Consider the following 13,420-nt stretch of genomic DNA (forward strand, 5'->3'; position numbering starts at 1 on the left):
TGAAACTAGCAAAAGTGGATTCGTACACACCCTGAGTGCACTTGCGCTGTGCGCTTTAGACAATGTGCTGAGATAGTTAAAATAGGGCCCTTCATCTTGACCTGTCCTTGAGATACGCTCCAGAGAGCAATGGTATCGCTGAAAGGGCGACAGGCACTATCAAAAAGTTGGGAAATGGGATCAGCACATTGAAGAACTGATGTTTTATGTTGATTTTACAGAGATTAGACGGAAGACTGCAGCACTGAAGAAGCAGCCAGAGGACTGATGCCAAGTAGGAGACGACGTCTGGATCAGGTTGGACAATAAAAAGACAAATAAACCATTAAAAGATTTAATTACTAAAAAAAGATAAAATAATTAAGATAGTTGATAAACATTCTGAAGAATTAGCTTAAAATGGCCTCTGGAGTAAAAGGAAATTGCTGGTATAGCAATGTTTCTCATTTTAATTTAGTTCAACTTGATGTACTAAAATAACTAAAACAATAGTTATTGTCTAATATAGACAATAAAAACTATATAGACTTTTAAAAAAACAAACAAATAAAATGACAAAACAAAAACTTAGCCTAATATGTAAATAATATAATATGTAAATAAAACAATCTAATCCAAAATGTTAATAAAAACTATAATAGTATTTCAATTATACTAAAATAACACTGGCTCACATTTATTTTTCTTTAAAGCTGCTTTGAAGAAATTTTATTGCATAAAGCAATATATAAACTTGACAAAAACAGAGACTGAACCTATTTTAATGTTTTTTTTTTATTATTATTTATTTTAATTTTTAAAGAAGTATTCTATGTATTTCTTATTATAGACAAATTATTAGATTATAAAGCAAGAATTTCTCTTTATTTTGTATATCCTCAACTAATGGGTCAAGTGTGTGTCAACATTAAATACAGTCTGAAGTCCTCAAAAACAAGTGGACAAAAACATTCAAAAGTAAAGAATGATTAAACTTTATTGGACATGAGCAGTCATACAAAGACCCAATATAACCGACCCATCTACAATCAAGAAACATCAGACTGAGGCTCATCCTGTAAATAAATACTGTGTTCCTGAATGGATTTTCACCCTCTAGTTCATTAAGTGCTGAATGTATCTAAGGAAACCTTGGCACAGAAGAAAAGAAGTTCCCAAAGACTTCTGGTCTACAATCACACTGCTAGACCAAAAGCTGAACGCAGGAACTACTCCAACATGGAAACTGATTGATTTGATATAATTAGCTTTTTTCAAATAATAATCTAAAAGACCATTTCAGTCCAAACTCAATGACAAAAATATGTACAGTAATTACTTCTGTAGGGCTGAATAACCACGAATCAGTTGCATACACATCAAGTCATTTTTCCCTGTATAATGGAGTTAAATGTAAAGCTCTAAAACATTATGAGGTGCTTTTTTTGGCAAGATTTTTTAATCGCAACCCAGAACGACTGATGCAAAATCCGATACACAAAAATAAAGATACATTTGTTACATCTCAGTCAGTCATGGGTGAGTAATTCGCTTGCTGTTAACAGTCAGTGTAAATATAAGCCCTCCAAAGTCAGCTATTAAACACAGAAGCTCCTGAAGACAAACGTTCTTCCTGTAACAGTTACGTACTGTCAGTGTTACGGTCAAGTGCAATATTAATGTGCCAATCGAATCTTCTAACTACGTGTAGAAGATGACTTCTGGGATCTGGCCGTCCTCTACGGACGTGCCGTTGTTGTTGCCCGCGGCGTAGCAGAACGTGAAGCAGGTTTTGGTGCCGGTGCCGGACGACTCGTGCGTGACCTTCCTCATGCCTTTAGTGCCGTAGTGCGAATCCGGACCCTTCAAGAGGAGAGAGAGGAACGTTACAAACACAGACAGATTCACTGCACATCAAGCTGATCTTTAGATCTCGTTTTATAAGTCATGAAAAAGTCCATATTTAATAAATGTACATTAGCAGTGCCATTTTAAAAGTGCCTAATGTAGTATTTTTTTCTCCTACAACAGGTTTACATGCATTCAAGATCAAAAAACACTTTAATTTTCTTCATAATCTCCACTGCAGCATCAGCTCTTTTCTCTGTCCGTCTGAAACGGTTCGTTTGAAGATTCAGTCTCTCTAAACCCCGCCTCTCTGAGAGCTGCTCTGCTCTGATTGGTCAGATGGCCCAGTCTGTTGTGACTGGTCGAAATCAAACACTCATTATCATATCTGAATCTCAGCTCTTGATACTAGAACAGTAATGATGGCGTGAGTTTTACCATATCAATCTCATCAAAGAGGATTTGCTTTGTCAGCAGAAAACAGCGTCTTCTTCACATGAACAACACGAACTCTTCCAGTCTCAGATACACTACAGTGTTTGAGGGCGGAGCAAAGAGACGCTGTTCTGTCAATCAAAACCAGAGGCTGGCATTATGCTAATTAGTTCCAAACCTACACAGGTTCAGCAGGAAGTGAGACTGAATTACTGACGACTCGTTTCAGGCAAGAAGGAAATGGGGAAAAAAGGGAACCAGAATAGCAAATGTCTTGGTGTGGATGAAATCACTGCATCAAACTGTTAGTTTAAGCAGATTAACTGATAAACACACGACCTCACCTTTAATGTAGCACAGGCTGTGTAATTGACATTGGGCAGAACCTCCACCGGTTCCTTGAACATGACCCTGAACGTGTTGGCCGACCCGTCACAGCTGAAGCCGGTGTCGTTCTGACCCAGGACCGTGTTGCTGTCTGTGTGGATGATCTGAAAGAAACTCACTCAATCAGGGTCTGTGAAGCACACATGCTCTTACAAGCAGTATTTACTATTAGAATAATTCTGTAAATGATCAAGTGGGTATTTTTGGAGAGTTAAAATACCATAAACTAGTTATTCTGGTAACTCAAACAGTAGATCAGGCCACTGGAAACTCTAAGATCATGGGTTCGGTTCACAGGGAATACAGGCACTGATCAAACGTAAACCCTGAATGACCTTGAAGTCTAATTTAAGAGTGAGCCAAAGGCATAAATGTAAATCTATAAAAGTTTGACTTTCTGAACAATGTAATGCTTTCAAACACTGTTTGTTAGAGTGGCCTGACATGTCAACATCTGATGCAACCAATGACGTGCAAAACTATCTGATATGATCAACTGAACAGCACTGTTATTATCAGTTAACTAAAACTAAATTCACAATAAAAAGTTTTTTTTATTACTTTATTAACTGAAATAAAATATTTAAAAACTTTTTAAAACATTTCTCATTTTCATTTAGTTTATCTTCTACTAAAATAAATAAAATTAAAATAATTAATTTTTCTAAAAATAAATAAAATAATATATATTTACGGTAAAAATATACTGACAAAAACACAATTACAACACATTTGATTTTATACATAATTATATTCATTAATAAAAACTATAAATCACATGTCAATGATCCTAAAATAACAGTGAAATGACAAGTTTGGAAACACTATTAACTGGAATAAAATATTGAAGAAATGAAACCTCTCTCATTTTCATTTAGCTTAACTTCTACTGAAATAATAAAACTGAAATACAAATTAATATTTATTAAAATAAAATAAAATTTTAAATATTGTTAAAAAAAAATGTGTAAAAAACACAAAATTACAACAAATATACAAATGACACACTTCACCTTTAAATGAACTTGCATTGATGAGAAAACACGTTCTGTTGGACAGACGTACCTGTATGTTGACCTGATAGTCTGTAGGTCCGTGTATGGATCCATAAAGCCCGAAACCCACAATAAATATCCTGCGATTTACAGAGAACCTGCAAACACGGTCACTGAGTTAGTGCACTTCACACGGGCGGGTGACTGTAGACGCATTTCCATTACAGATTTGCACAAAACTTTTGCGATATTTTCTAAATGTCGATAAAAAACTATTGCGAAATGACGGCGATTCTATTAACCGATGTTATACGGCTAAAACTTAGTTTTTTCCTCCCGTGATAAAACATCCCAGAAATCATGGCAAAGGATGGCGGTAGGTTTACATATATCCCATCCACCGCACTAGCCATTATTATTAATGGAAGGAGACGCATGTGTGTTATCCAAGCATTAATTGCAAGGAAAGACCCTTATACTGTGAGCTGCACATATAACACACAGGTGTTTCTCCCTCATTTCTGCTTCAAGATCTTGATAAATTGTGGCATTTCTTTGAGGTTTAGAATCCAGTATTATCGTGATACTTTTGTCTTTTATGAGTTAAATGAAGAACTGTCTCGTTTTCTTTCCAAACACACCGCGTGTCATCTACGTCAGGTGACTGTAAATGCGCAAAAACTGTTTCCATTGCAGTTTTGCGAAACATTCCTTTTTCGAATTGGCTGAAAAACCACCTCATGCGAGCGGAATAACTTTTTTGCGATATATAGGAGTTTTTGCGAAATTGACCCTTCGCAGGGAGTTTGACTGACAGGCGATCTGACCAATCAATATCCACCATCCGCCAAATCCGCCATTTTTTAGTAGATTAACGTTGGAGGATTTAAACTTGAGAAACGGAGTGTACTGATGTCTTTCCGCGGTTAAAACAACATTCCTTCTGATGTTCATTCATGTTTATTTGATGCTATAAATGAACTAGAAGGAAGAGATGATCGGTTCACGAGCAGCTTTAACTGAGCGATCTGTCAGACACATAAAAAAAATGACCAAATTTGAAAGGTGAGACTTTGTTTCATATCAAAAGTACCCTGGTCTGTCCTGTCTCAGTGTTGTCAGTGTCCTCTCTGCTCCGCGATGTGTGTTTCACTGTGTGAGAACATGGTGTGGCGTGAGAGCGGAGTAGCTTGTCGGACATAGCAACAGTAACTAAAGGCGGCGAGTCTTTGCGAACGGTCAATTGACGTGTTTCCATTGGGCGTATTTTCAATTTGCGCAATTTGAAGTGTAATGGAAACGCGGCTGGTGAGAATGTCTCTTCCGCTCACCGGATGCGGTCGCTGGTCCCGCTGTAGCCCCAGCGGCTCTCCACCTGCCCGAAGCGCGTGATGCTGCACTCCTTCCCCCGCAGACAGCAGCGCGGCCGGTCGATGAACTCCACGCGCGGTTTAGGGTTCACCGTGAAGTGCAGGAAGAGACTCACCACCTCTCGGTCCGTCAGGATGGCTGATTGAGCAGGACCTGAGTGAAACACACACACACACGCACACACGCTCACATTTACAGGGTTCGTACCGATACTGTAAAATGAAATTCAAGGACTTTTCAAGCACTACTTTTTTGGTTTTCAAGGACTTCAATCAGAGATCTCATTTATCAAACAATATATTTATTTATTTCAAATTCTAAAAAAAGGTAAAAATAAAACAGAATGGCACAAATAGAGTGCAGCGGATGCAATGACTGTGGTAACTTTAACTACTGAAAGGATACTATGACAAATATATTGTTTTTCTTATTCAAACTGATTTCCCCCCTCATGAATATATGATTGAGCTGAAAAATTAAATCTGTATCATATACTTGGATATTTATGAGCAATATCACACTCATAGCCATGCGAAATGCCTCTATATCTATATCAGATGGGCTGCAGCGTTCATTTTACGTGAAAAGATTGTTTTATCAATAAAATTAAACACTAATTTCACATATTTTGTCCTTCAATAATTCAAGTGCTTTTCATAAATATGGCTGTTTTCAAGGGTTTTCCAGGACTTAAAAAAAAAATTGTACGAACCCTGTATTTCCCCCTATAAACCCTAGCCATAAAAACCTGATACAAAAGAAAGCGAGAACGGATGGAGACCTGCGGCGAACTCCTCGATCGTCATGAGAGGGAAGCGGATGAGACTGAGGGCTTTTCCCAGCACACGTCTCTTGTTCTCCGGCGTGGGCTGAAGCTGCTGTCGATGCGTCTCGGCCTCCGCCCAGCGAACCGCCGCTACGAACAAACGCACCTCTCGCACGCCCAGAGTATCTCTCTCCAGCACCGCAAACAGTGTGTCTGAGAGAGAGAGAGAGAGAGAGAGAGAGAGACAGAGAGACAGAGAGAGAGAGAGAGAGAGAGAGAGAGAGAGAGAGAGAGAGAGAGAGAGAGAGAGAGAGGGAGAGAGAGAGATCTGTGAGGATGCTGACAAAAGTTGTATTTCAATTGTTGACACCAATTTCAATACTACAGTAAAACTAATGTGCTACTGAACGAACTCCATTTAAAATGTACAATAATACCATAAAAAAGTATAAAAGTTAAATATTATAATTCAAAAAGGCTGTTTTCTATGGGAATATGTGTTAAAATGTAATTAATTCCTGTGATCAAATCTATATTTTCAGCATCTTCAGTGTCACGTGATCCTTCAGAAATCAGTCCAGTATGCTGATTTGCTGCTTCATATTTGTGTGGAAACCATGTAAATATATTCAGGATTCTTTGATGTATAGAGTTCAAAAGAACAGGAGTTTGTAACATTATAAATATCATCATGTTTGATCATTTAATGCATCCTTGCTGAATAAAAGTAGAAAAAAAACTTAATACTGAAACTTTTAAACGGTAGAGTATATAATTTTAAAATAAATGGCACGTGGCCTTTATTTATCAGTTAAAGGGACAATGTGTAGTTTTTTTTTAAAGTATTTTATTATCTAAAATCAATATTTGTATTCATAAATATGTCCTCAATGGTGTACAAATACCTCTGCCAATGATCTGACTTATCCTCGTAAATGAAGAATTTATTATCTTTATATACATGGGACGGGTAGGTCCACGGAGGCTTCCATGTCGTTCCGCCATCTTGAAAAACTATAATAGCAGAGAGGGACAAAAAGTACTAGGCCAACTAGTTTAAAAGGCTGCACTGCACGGTTGTTTATAATGGAGGACCATACTTATGTGGAGTCACAGGACCGGAGATGGCAAAAAACAAGGGTTAATGTCGGGATAGCTTTTTCCAGGTGGAAAGAGTTGATGCAGGAGAAAGCTTTCAAAAGAGACGCTGAACTTGCCTGCTTTCATCTCAACAGGTAAGTCAATGTTACAGTCTAAATTACAAGCTTTTTTTCATTGCTTGGTCGCTTTTCTGCCTTTGGAAACTTTCAATTCTATCAAACATCCGTTTGTTCGTTGTGTCAAGTTGCAGTTTGTTTGAAATAACAAATCTGTTCACCCGAAGGATAACTCGATGAAGTGCTATTAGAAGACATTCTGTCACAGCTTTTTGGTACATAACGGCTACCGTAGAACCAACACGCATTTGAAAAAGCAAGGCACTGTAGAGCACTATTCGTTTGAATGCAAAATACAATTTCACCACTAGATGGGAGAAATTCCTACACATTGTCCCTTTAAGTGAAAGAAAACATTGCTTGAAGAAGTTTTTCCAAGTCAACACTAACAAGTTTAAGAAAAAATAAATTATAAGCAATGCAACTAAAAAAACAAATAAAGTCAAATAAATACATAAAAACTACTTAAATTATTGGCATGATAATGAGATATATTGATTAGCGGTGGGAATCTTTAGGCACTCCGCGATCCGACCCGATTCTGGGAGTCACAATCCGATCCCAATCCTATCTTATTAATTATTACAATACTTCATATTGGTGGAGTTATGAGGTTTGACTGACAGTTTAAGGAGCCAATGGAGTCACTAGGTTTAGTCACAAGCTCTTAAAGCTTTTCATTGGTTAAATATTTGTAAAACCCACATATAGAGGTAAAGGATGACCAATAGCATTGATTTTTACAAAAAAAACAAATCAAAATATAGAGATACACGGTTTCTGCCTGAAAGCGACGATATATTCTGTTTTGTAGCATTTAATTAAATTAAGTTATTTTATTTTTTGGCATTTGATCATTTGCCACACAGTGGTTGAGAAACACCTTTGTAATTCGCTTCAACATTTTTTATCGTTATGGAAGACTATTTAATGGATGGTTCGGGGTTTTTTTGTGTTTGTGTGTGGAATTAAAAGTAAGCAGAGTATATAATAATGCCATGAAAACTAAACTCACAATCGATTCTGAAACTTTCAGAATGCGTTAGAGAATCATTTTTTTCCTCCCACCGCTAATATTGATATTGATTCAGTCCTGTTGTGGTTTGACTGAGCAGCAGGCCTGTACTGTGGTGCATTGTGGGCTTGAATCCATGATACAGTACCCAGATCAATATCTGTGAATCCTTCCGCAGCCAGAGCGTCTCCTGTGTTCTTGTCGATGTTCTCCAGGCACAGACTGGCCAGCTGAGGCTCGTCGAAGAGTCTCGCCTTGACACAAACAACACAATCAGAATCAGAACCACAGGAGCTGGGAGTGGAAACATCACACACACACACAGGGTTTGAAATTAACACCTGCCAAATGAGTGTAAAAATCAACAGTGGCGGGTAACGCTGTTAGATCACTGGCCAATTTGGCGTGTTACTTGTCTTATGTTTAATCACTTTGCTGGGGAAGTTTGTGTAATGCCTGGTTCAGATTACATGATTTTAGCCTGATTTTGGCACAATCCATTTGACGTGGGGTGTCGTAGGGATTCGTAAACAACAAAGGACGTCGGGACACAATATTCTATCGTTTCATCTCGTATAGTGTGTCATAGTGGGTGACAACCGACGCCGCGTCTTCACGACATCACCATAAAAAGACTAGCATGTAAAAAAAAACACTTTCAGTCCTCCACAACGGTTCCGTCAAGAGTGAGTGAGTGTGTGAGCACGAGTGAGTGAGTGTGTGTGTGAGCACGAGTGAGTGAGTGTGTGTCTGTGTGCGCGAGTGAGTGTGTGTGTGTGTGCGTGAGTGTGTATGTGCGCGAGTGAGTGAGTGAGTGTGTGCGTGAGTGAGTGAGTGAGAGTGTGTGTGTGCGTGAGTGAGTGAGTGTGTGTGTGTGTGTGCACGAGTGAGTGAGTGAGTGAGTGTGTGTGCGCGAGAGTGTGAGTGAGTGAGTGAGTGTGTGTGTGTGTGTGTGTGTGCGCGAGTGAGTGAGTGTGTGCGCGAGTGAGTGAGTGTGCGTGAGTGAGTGTGTGTGTGCACGAGTGAGTGAGTGTGTGTGTGTGCGTGAGTGAGTGAGTGAGTGTGTGTGTGTGTGTGTGTGCACGAGTGAGTGAGTGAGTGAGTGTGTGTGTGCGCGAGTGAGTGAGTGAGTGAGTGTGTGTGTGTGTGTGTGTGCGCGAGTGAGTGAGTGTGTGCGCGAGTGAGTGAGTGTGCGTGAGTGAGTGTGTGTGCGTGTGTGCACGAGTGAGTGTGCGTGAGTGAGTGAGTGAGTGCATGAGTGTGTGTTTGCGTGAGTGAGTATGTGCGCGAGTGAGTGAGTGTGCGAGTGAGTGTGTGTGTGTGAGTGAGTGAGTATGTGCGCGAGTGAGAAAGTGTGTGAGTGAGAGTGTGTGTGCGCGAGTGAGTGTGTGAGTGAGTGTGTGTGTGTGTGCGTGAGTGAGTAAGTGTGTGAGCGAGAGTGTGTGTATGTGTGCACGAGTGAGTGAGTGAGTGAGTGAGTGAGTGTGTGTGTGCGTGAGTAAGTGAGTGAGTGAGTGAGAGTGCGTGTGTGTATATATGTGTGCGAGTGAATGTGTGAGTGTGTGTGTGTGTGTGTGTGAGACGGCACACGATGACTGGTTGGAAAGCAACGTGTAGTCTGACATGTTTCTTGTCCAGGACACGACAAGATTTTAGGAGTCAAAATAGCGTAATCAAACAAATCATGTAATCTGAACCAGTCATAAGACAAATCTGCACAAATTTAGTGCAAATAATCAACCCTTGAATCGTCATGATATATTACATACAGTGTATTGTGCAGAATCTGCTCATATCTGCTTACTTGAACACACTCGTCACTGCGCAACAAATAACGGCGCGCTTGTTCATTAGCATTGAAGCATTAGCGAATATTAAAAAGCATTTGGTGAACAGAAAAGATTCTGCATTTTCAGCAGACCCTGGCTTATCCTGAGACCACAGGTTTGCTTTGTTCTGCGTGGTGTTTGATGTTCTGTGCTGATCTGTCCTCCTAAAACACATTTTTGGGGGAAAAGCATGAGGATGAAAGAGGAAGGGAGGAGAAGCTGATGACAGGATTTTGTTTGAATAAGAAAAGAATGTGTGAAATCCGAATTTTATAATATATAAATACATAAGCTGTGACGTAGTTAATCTGGTTTATTACTTCTTTTTTTCCTTCTTTTGGCTGGTATAAGTTCTGAATGGCCGGTAACTTAGTAGCCAAATTGGCCGGTGAGTGAAAAAGATCATTTCAAACCCTGCACACACACACACACACACACACCTGTGTAAGCAGCATGAACGCGTTGTCCGCCCGCAGGTTCTTCTTGAGGAACTCCACACAGTGAGCCTCCAGGGCCGGGACGGCGTATTTCTTGGCGGTGTAGAGCGTCGTCATCACCGTCTCCGGGCCGATCTGCACTTCATCCGAGTACAGGAACCTGGAGAGAAGCAAATTACAATTTACAAGAACAGTTTTCTATTGGAATATATTTTAAAATTGTATTTATTCCTGTGATGCAAAACTGAATTTTGCATTTGAATGATGATCAAAAAACATTCATTATTATTGTCAATGTTGACTTTTTTTTTTTCCAGGATTCTTTGATGAATAGAAAGTTTACAAAACAGCATTTATGTAAAATATAATCTTTTGTAACATTATAAATGTCTTTACTTAACTTTTGATAAATTTTAATGCATCCTTGCTGATTTCTTTTACCCCCCCCCCCCCCCCCCCCAAATAAAAAATATTACTGACCCCAAACTTTTGAACAGTAGTGTTTAATGTTACAAAAGCTTTATATTTCAGATAAATTCTGTTCTTTTGAACTTTCTATTCATCAAAGAATCCTGAGTTTTTTTACATAGCTGTTTTCAACATTGATAATAATCAAACGTTTCTTGAGCATCAGATCATCATATTAGAGTGATTTCTGAAGGATCATGTGACACTGAAGACTGGAGTAATGATGCTGAAAATTCAGCTTTGATCACAGGAATAAATTACACTTTAAAATATATTAAAATAGAAAACAGCTATTTTAAATTGTAATAATATTTCACAATATTACTGTTTTTTTTTTTTTTGTATTTTTAATAAAATAAATGCCGCCTTGGTGAGCAGAAGAGACTTTTAAAGATATTAAAAATCGAACTGATCCCGAACTTTTGAACGACAGTAATATATACATGCATATGAAGAAACCGGATCATACTTGAGCAACGAGAGGAACGCAGCAGCTTCCACATCCGGAAGCTCGATCTCTGTGGATGTGGTGGCCATGCCTCCATTAAACATGGCATCAAATACTGCACTGCCAGCGGCCAGAACAAACCTGGAATGGTCATAGTCATATTATAAATAATACATTTATAATACTGTACATTTATTTAATAAATACAATTATTTTATGACAAAAATGGCTTTGCTTTTAATTTATTCTGATTTCAATTAAAAAGCAATTTGGGGAGACATATGTGAGTGTGTGTATGCATGTATGTGTGTGTGTGTGTGTGTGTGTAAATGTTTTTCTATCCTGGTGGGGACTTAAACCTGAATGCACACACACTCATGGGGAGTCCTGTCACTGTGGACACAAATTGAGGTACACAAGGTTATAGATCATACGGAATTAGTTTTTTTGAAAATGTAAAAATGCAGAAAGTTGTGTGATGAGTAGGTTTAGGGGTCAGGTTAGTGTGTGTGTGTGTGTGTGTGTGTGTGATGGGTAGGTTTAGGGGTCGGGTTTGTGTGTGTGTGTGTGTGTGATGGGTAGGTTTAGGGGTCGGGTTTGTGTGTGTGTGTGATGGATAGGTTTAGGAGTCAGGTTAGTGTGTGTATGTGTGATGGGTAGGTTTAGGGGTCGGGTTTGTGTGTGTGTGTGATGGATAGGTTTAGGAGTCAGGTTAGTGTGTGTGTGTGTGTGTGTGTGATGGGTAGGTTTAGGGGTTGGGTTTGTGCGTGTGTGTGATGGGTAGGTTTAGTGGTCAGGTTAGTGTGTGTATGTGTGATGGGTAGGTTTAGGGGTCAGGTTAGTGTGTGTATGTGTGATGGGTCGGTTTAGGGGTTGGGTTTGTGTGTGTGTGTGTGTGTGTGTGTGTGTGTGTGTGATGAGTAGGTTTAGGGGTTGGGTTTGTGTTTGTGTGTGTGTGTGTGATGGGTAGGTTTAGGGGTCAGGTTAGTGTGTGTGTGTGTGTGTGTGTGTGTGTGTGTGTGTGTGATGGGTAGGTTTAGGGGTCGGGTTAGTGAGTGTGTGTGTGTGTGTGTGTGTGTGTGTGTGTGTGTGTGTGTGTGTGTGTGTGTGTGATGGGTAGGTTTAGGGGTCGGGTTAGTGAGTGTGTGTGTGTGTGTGTGTGTGTGTGTGTGTGTGTGTGTGTGTGTGATGGGTAGGTTTAAGGGTTGGGTTAGTGTGTGTGTGTGTGTGATGGGTAGGTTTAGGAGTTGGGTTAGTGTGTGTGTGTGAGTGTGTGTGTGTGTGTGATGGGTAGGTTTAGGAGTCGGGTTAGTGTGTGTGTGTGTGTGTGTGTGTGTGTGTGTGTGTGTGTGTGTGTGTGTGTGTGTGTGTGTGTGTGTGTGTGTGTGTGAGTGTGACGGGTAGGTTTAGGAGTCGGGTTAGTGTAAGGAGACAGAAAATACAGTTTGGACAGTATAAAAACCATTACATCTATGGAGAGTCCCCACAAAGATAGCGCACCAAACTGTGTGTGTGTGTGTGTGGATGTGTGAGTAAATGATGACAGAACTTTCATTTTTAATAGTTTGATGGAATAATAATGTCATCATCGGTGCATTTAGTTAATCACCTGTGTGCAGGTATCCGCTGGACTCCCATTCCTTTACCCACTAGAAAGTGAACATCACTCAGTACTTCATTATTGAACAAGAACGCAAATCTCTCTTTAACGGTGCTTTTCGTCGCCTGCCAGTTATAAACGGGCTCCCGGTACACGAGCACGGCAGCTGCGGACAGAGACGAGTGTGTGGCCGGTGTCATCGCTGCGTTAGACGGGCTTCCGGTCATGTTCGAGGCGGGCAGAGCCAGCGGGCCCATCACCGCAGCGGCAGCCGGGAGAGAGTTCATCAGATTCGGCGGAGGTCCAGACGCGACACCGGGGCTTTCCAATCCCGCGGGCCCCGTTTGAGGGTTTGAGCGTCTCGTTACGCCATGAGAGCCTCCACCGCCTCCGACGGATCCTCCGTGACTCGCAGCCAAGGCGTAAGGACTGTTGCTCGGTTGGCTGTTACCCAAAGGTCCGTGTCCGGAGAAATTTAAACACGGAACCCGACCGCTATTGTCTCCGGTAGCCATCTTACACTAAGGCGCGCACTCGTTGAATGAGTAAACAAATCACGCGCAATGTCAGTATCCTGTCATTACAGGCGCACAACATCCGGTCTTAAAGGGATAGTTTACCCCCC

General features: G+C 40.3%; 2 protein-coding genes across 2 annotated transcripts in view; both read right to left on the reverse strand.

Annotated features, from left to right (window-relative positions):
* mbd3a (methyl-CpG binding domain protein 3a) overlaps positions 1 to 13,420 on the reverse strand; it is a 177,048-nt gene that overhangs the window by 12,254 nt on the left and 151,374 nt on the right. The window lies entirely within an intron of this gene.
* On the reverse strand, positions 959 to 13,387 carry btbd2b (BTB (POZ) domain containing 2b). The gene is made up of 9 exons (XM_079875806.1): positions 12,805 to 13,387; positions 11,217 to 11,336; positions 10,283 to 10,439; positions 8,162 to 8,267; positions 5,797 to 5,994; positions 4,976 to 5,168; positions 3,715 to 3,802; positions 2,607 to 2,753; positions 959 to 1,842 (listed from the first exon to the last, which is right to left on the reverse strand). The coding sequence occupies exons 1-9, from the start codon at positions 13,308 to 13,310 to the stop codon at positions 1,681 to 1,683; spliced, it is 1,677 nt and encodes a 558-aa protein (XP_079731932.1). The 5' UTR covers positions 13,311 to 13,387; the 3' UTR covers positions 959 to 1,680.

Source organism: Squalius cephalus, assembly GCF_949319135.1.
Source record: "Squalius cephalus genome assembly, chromosome: 7".
NCBI classification, from domain to species: domain Eukaryota; kingdom Metazoa; phylum Chordata; class Actinopteri; order Cypriniformes; family Leuciscidae; genus Squalius; species Squalius cephalus.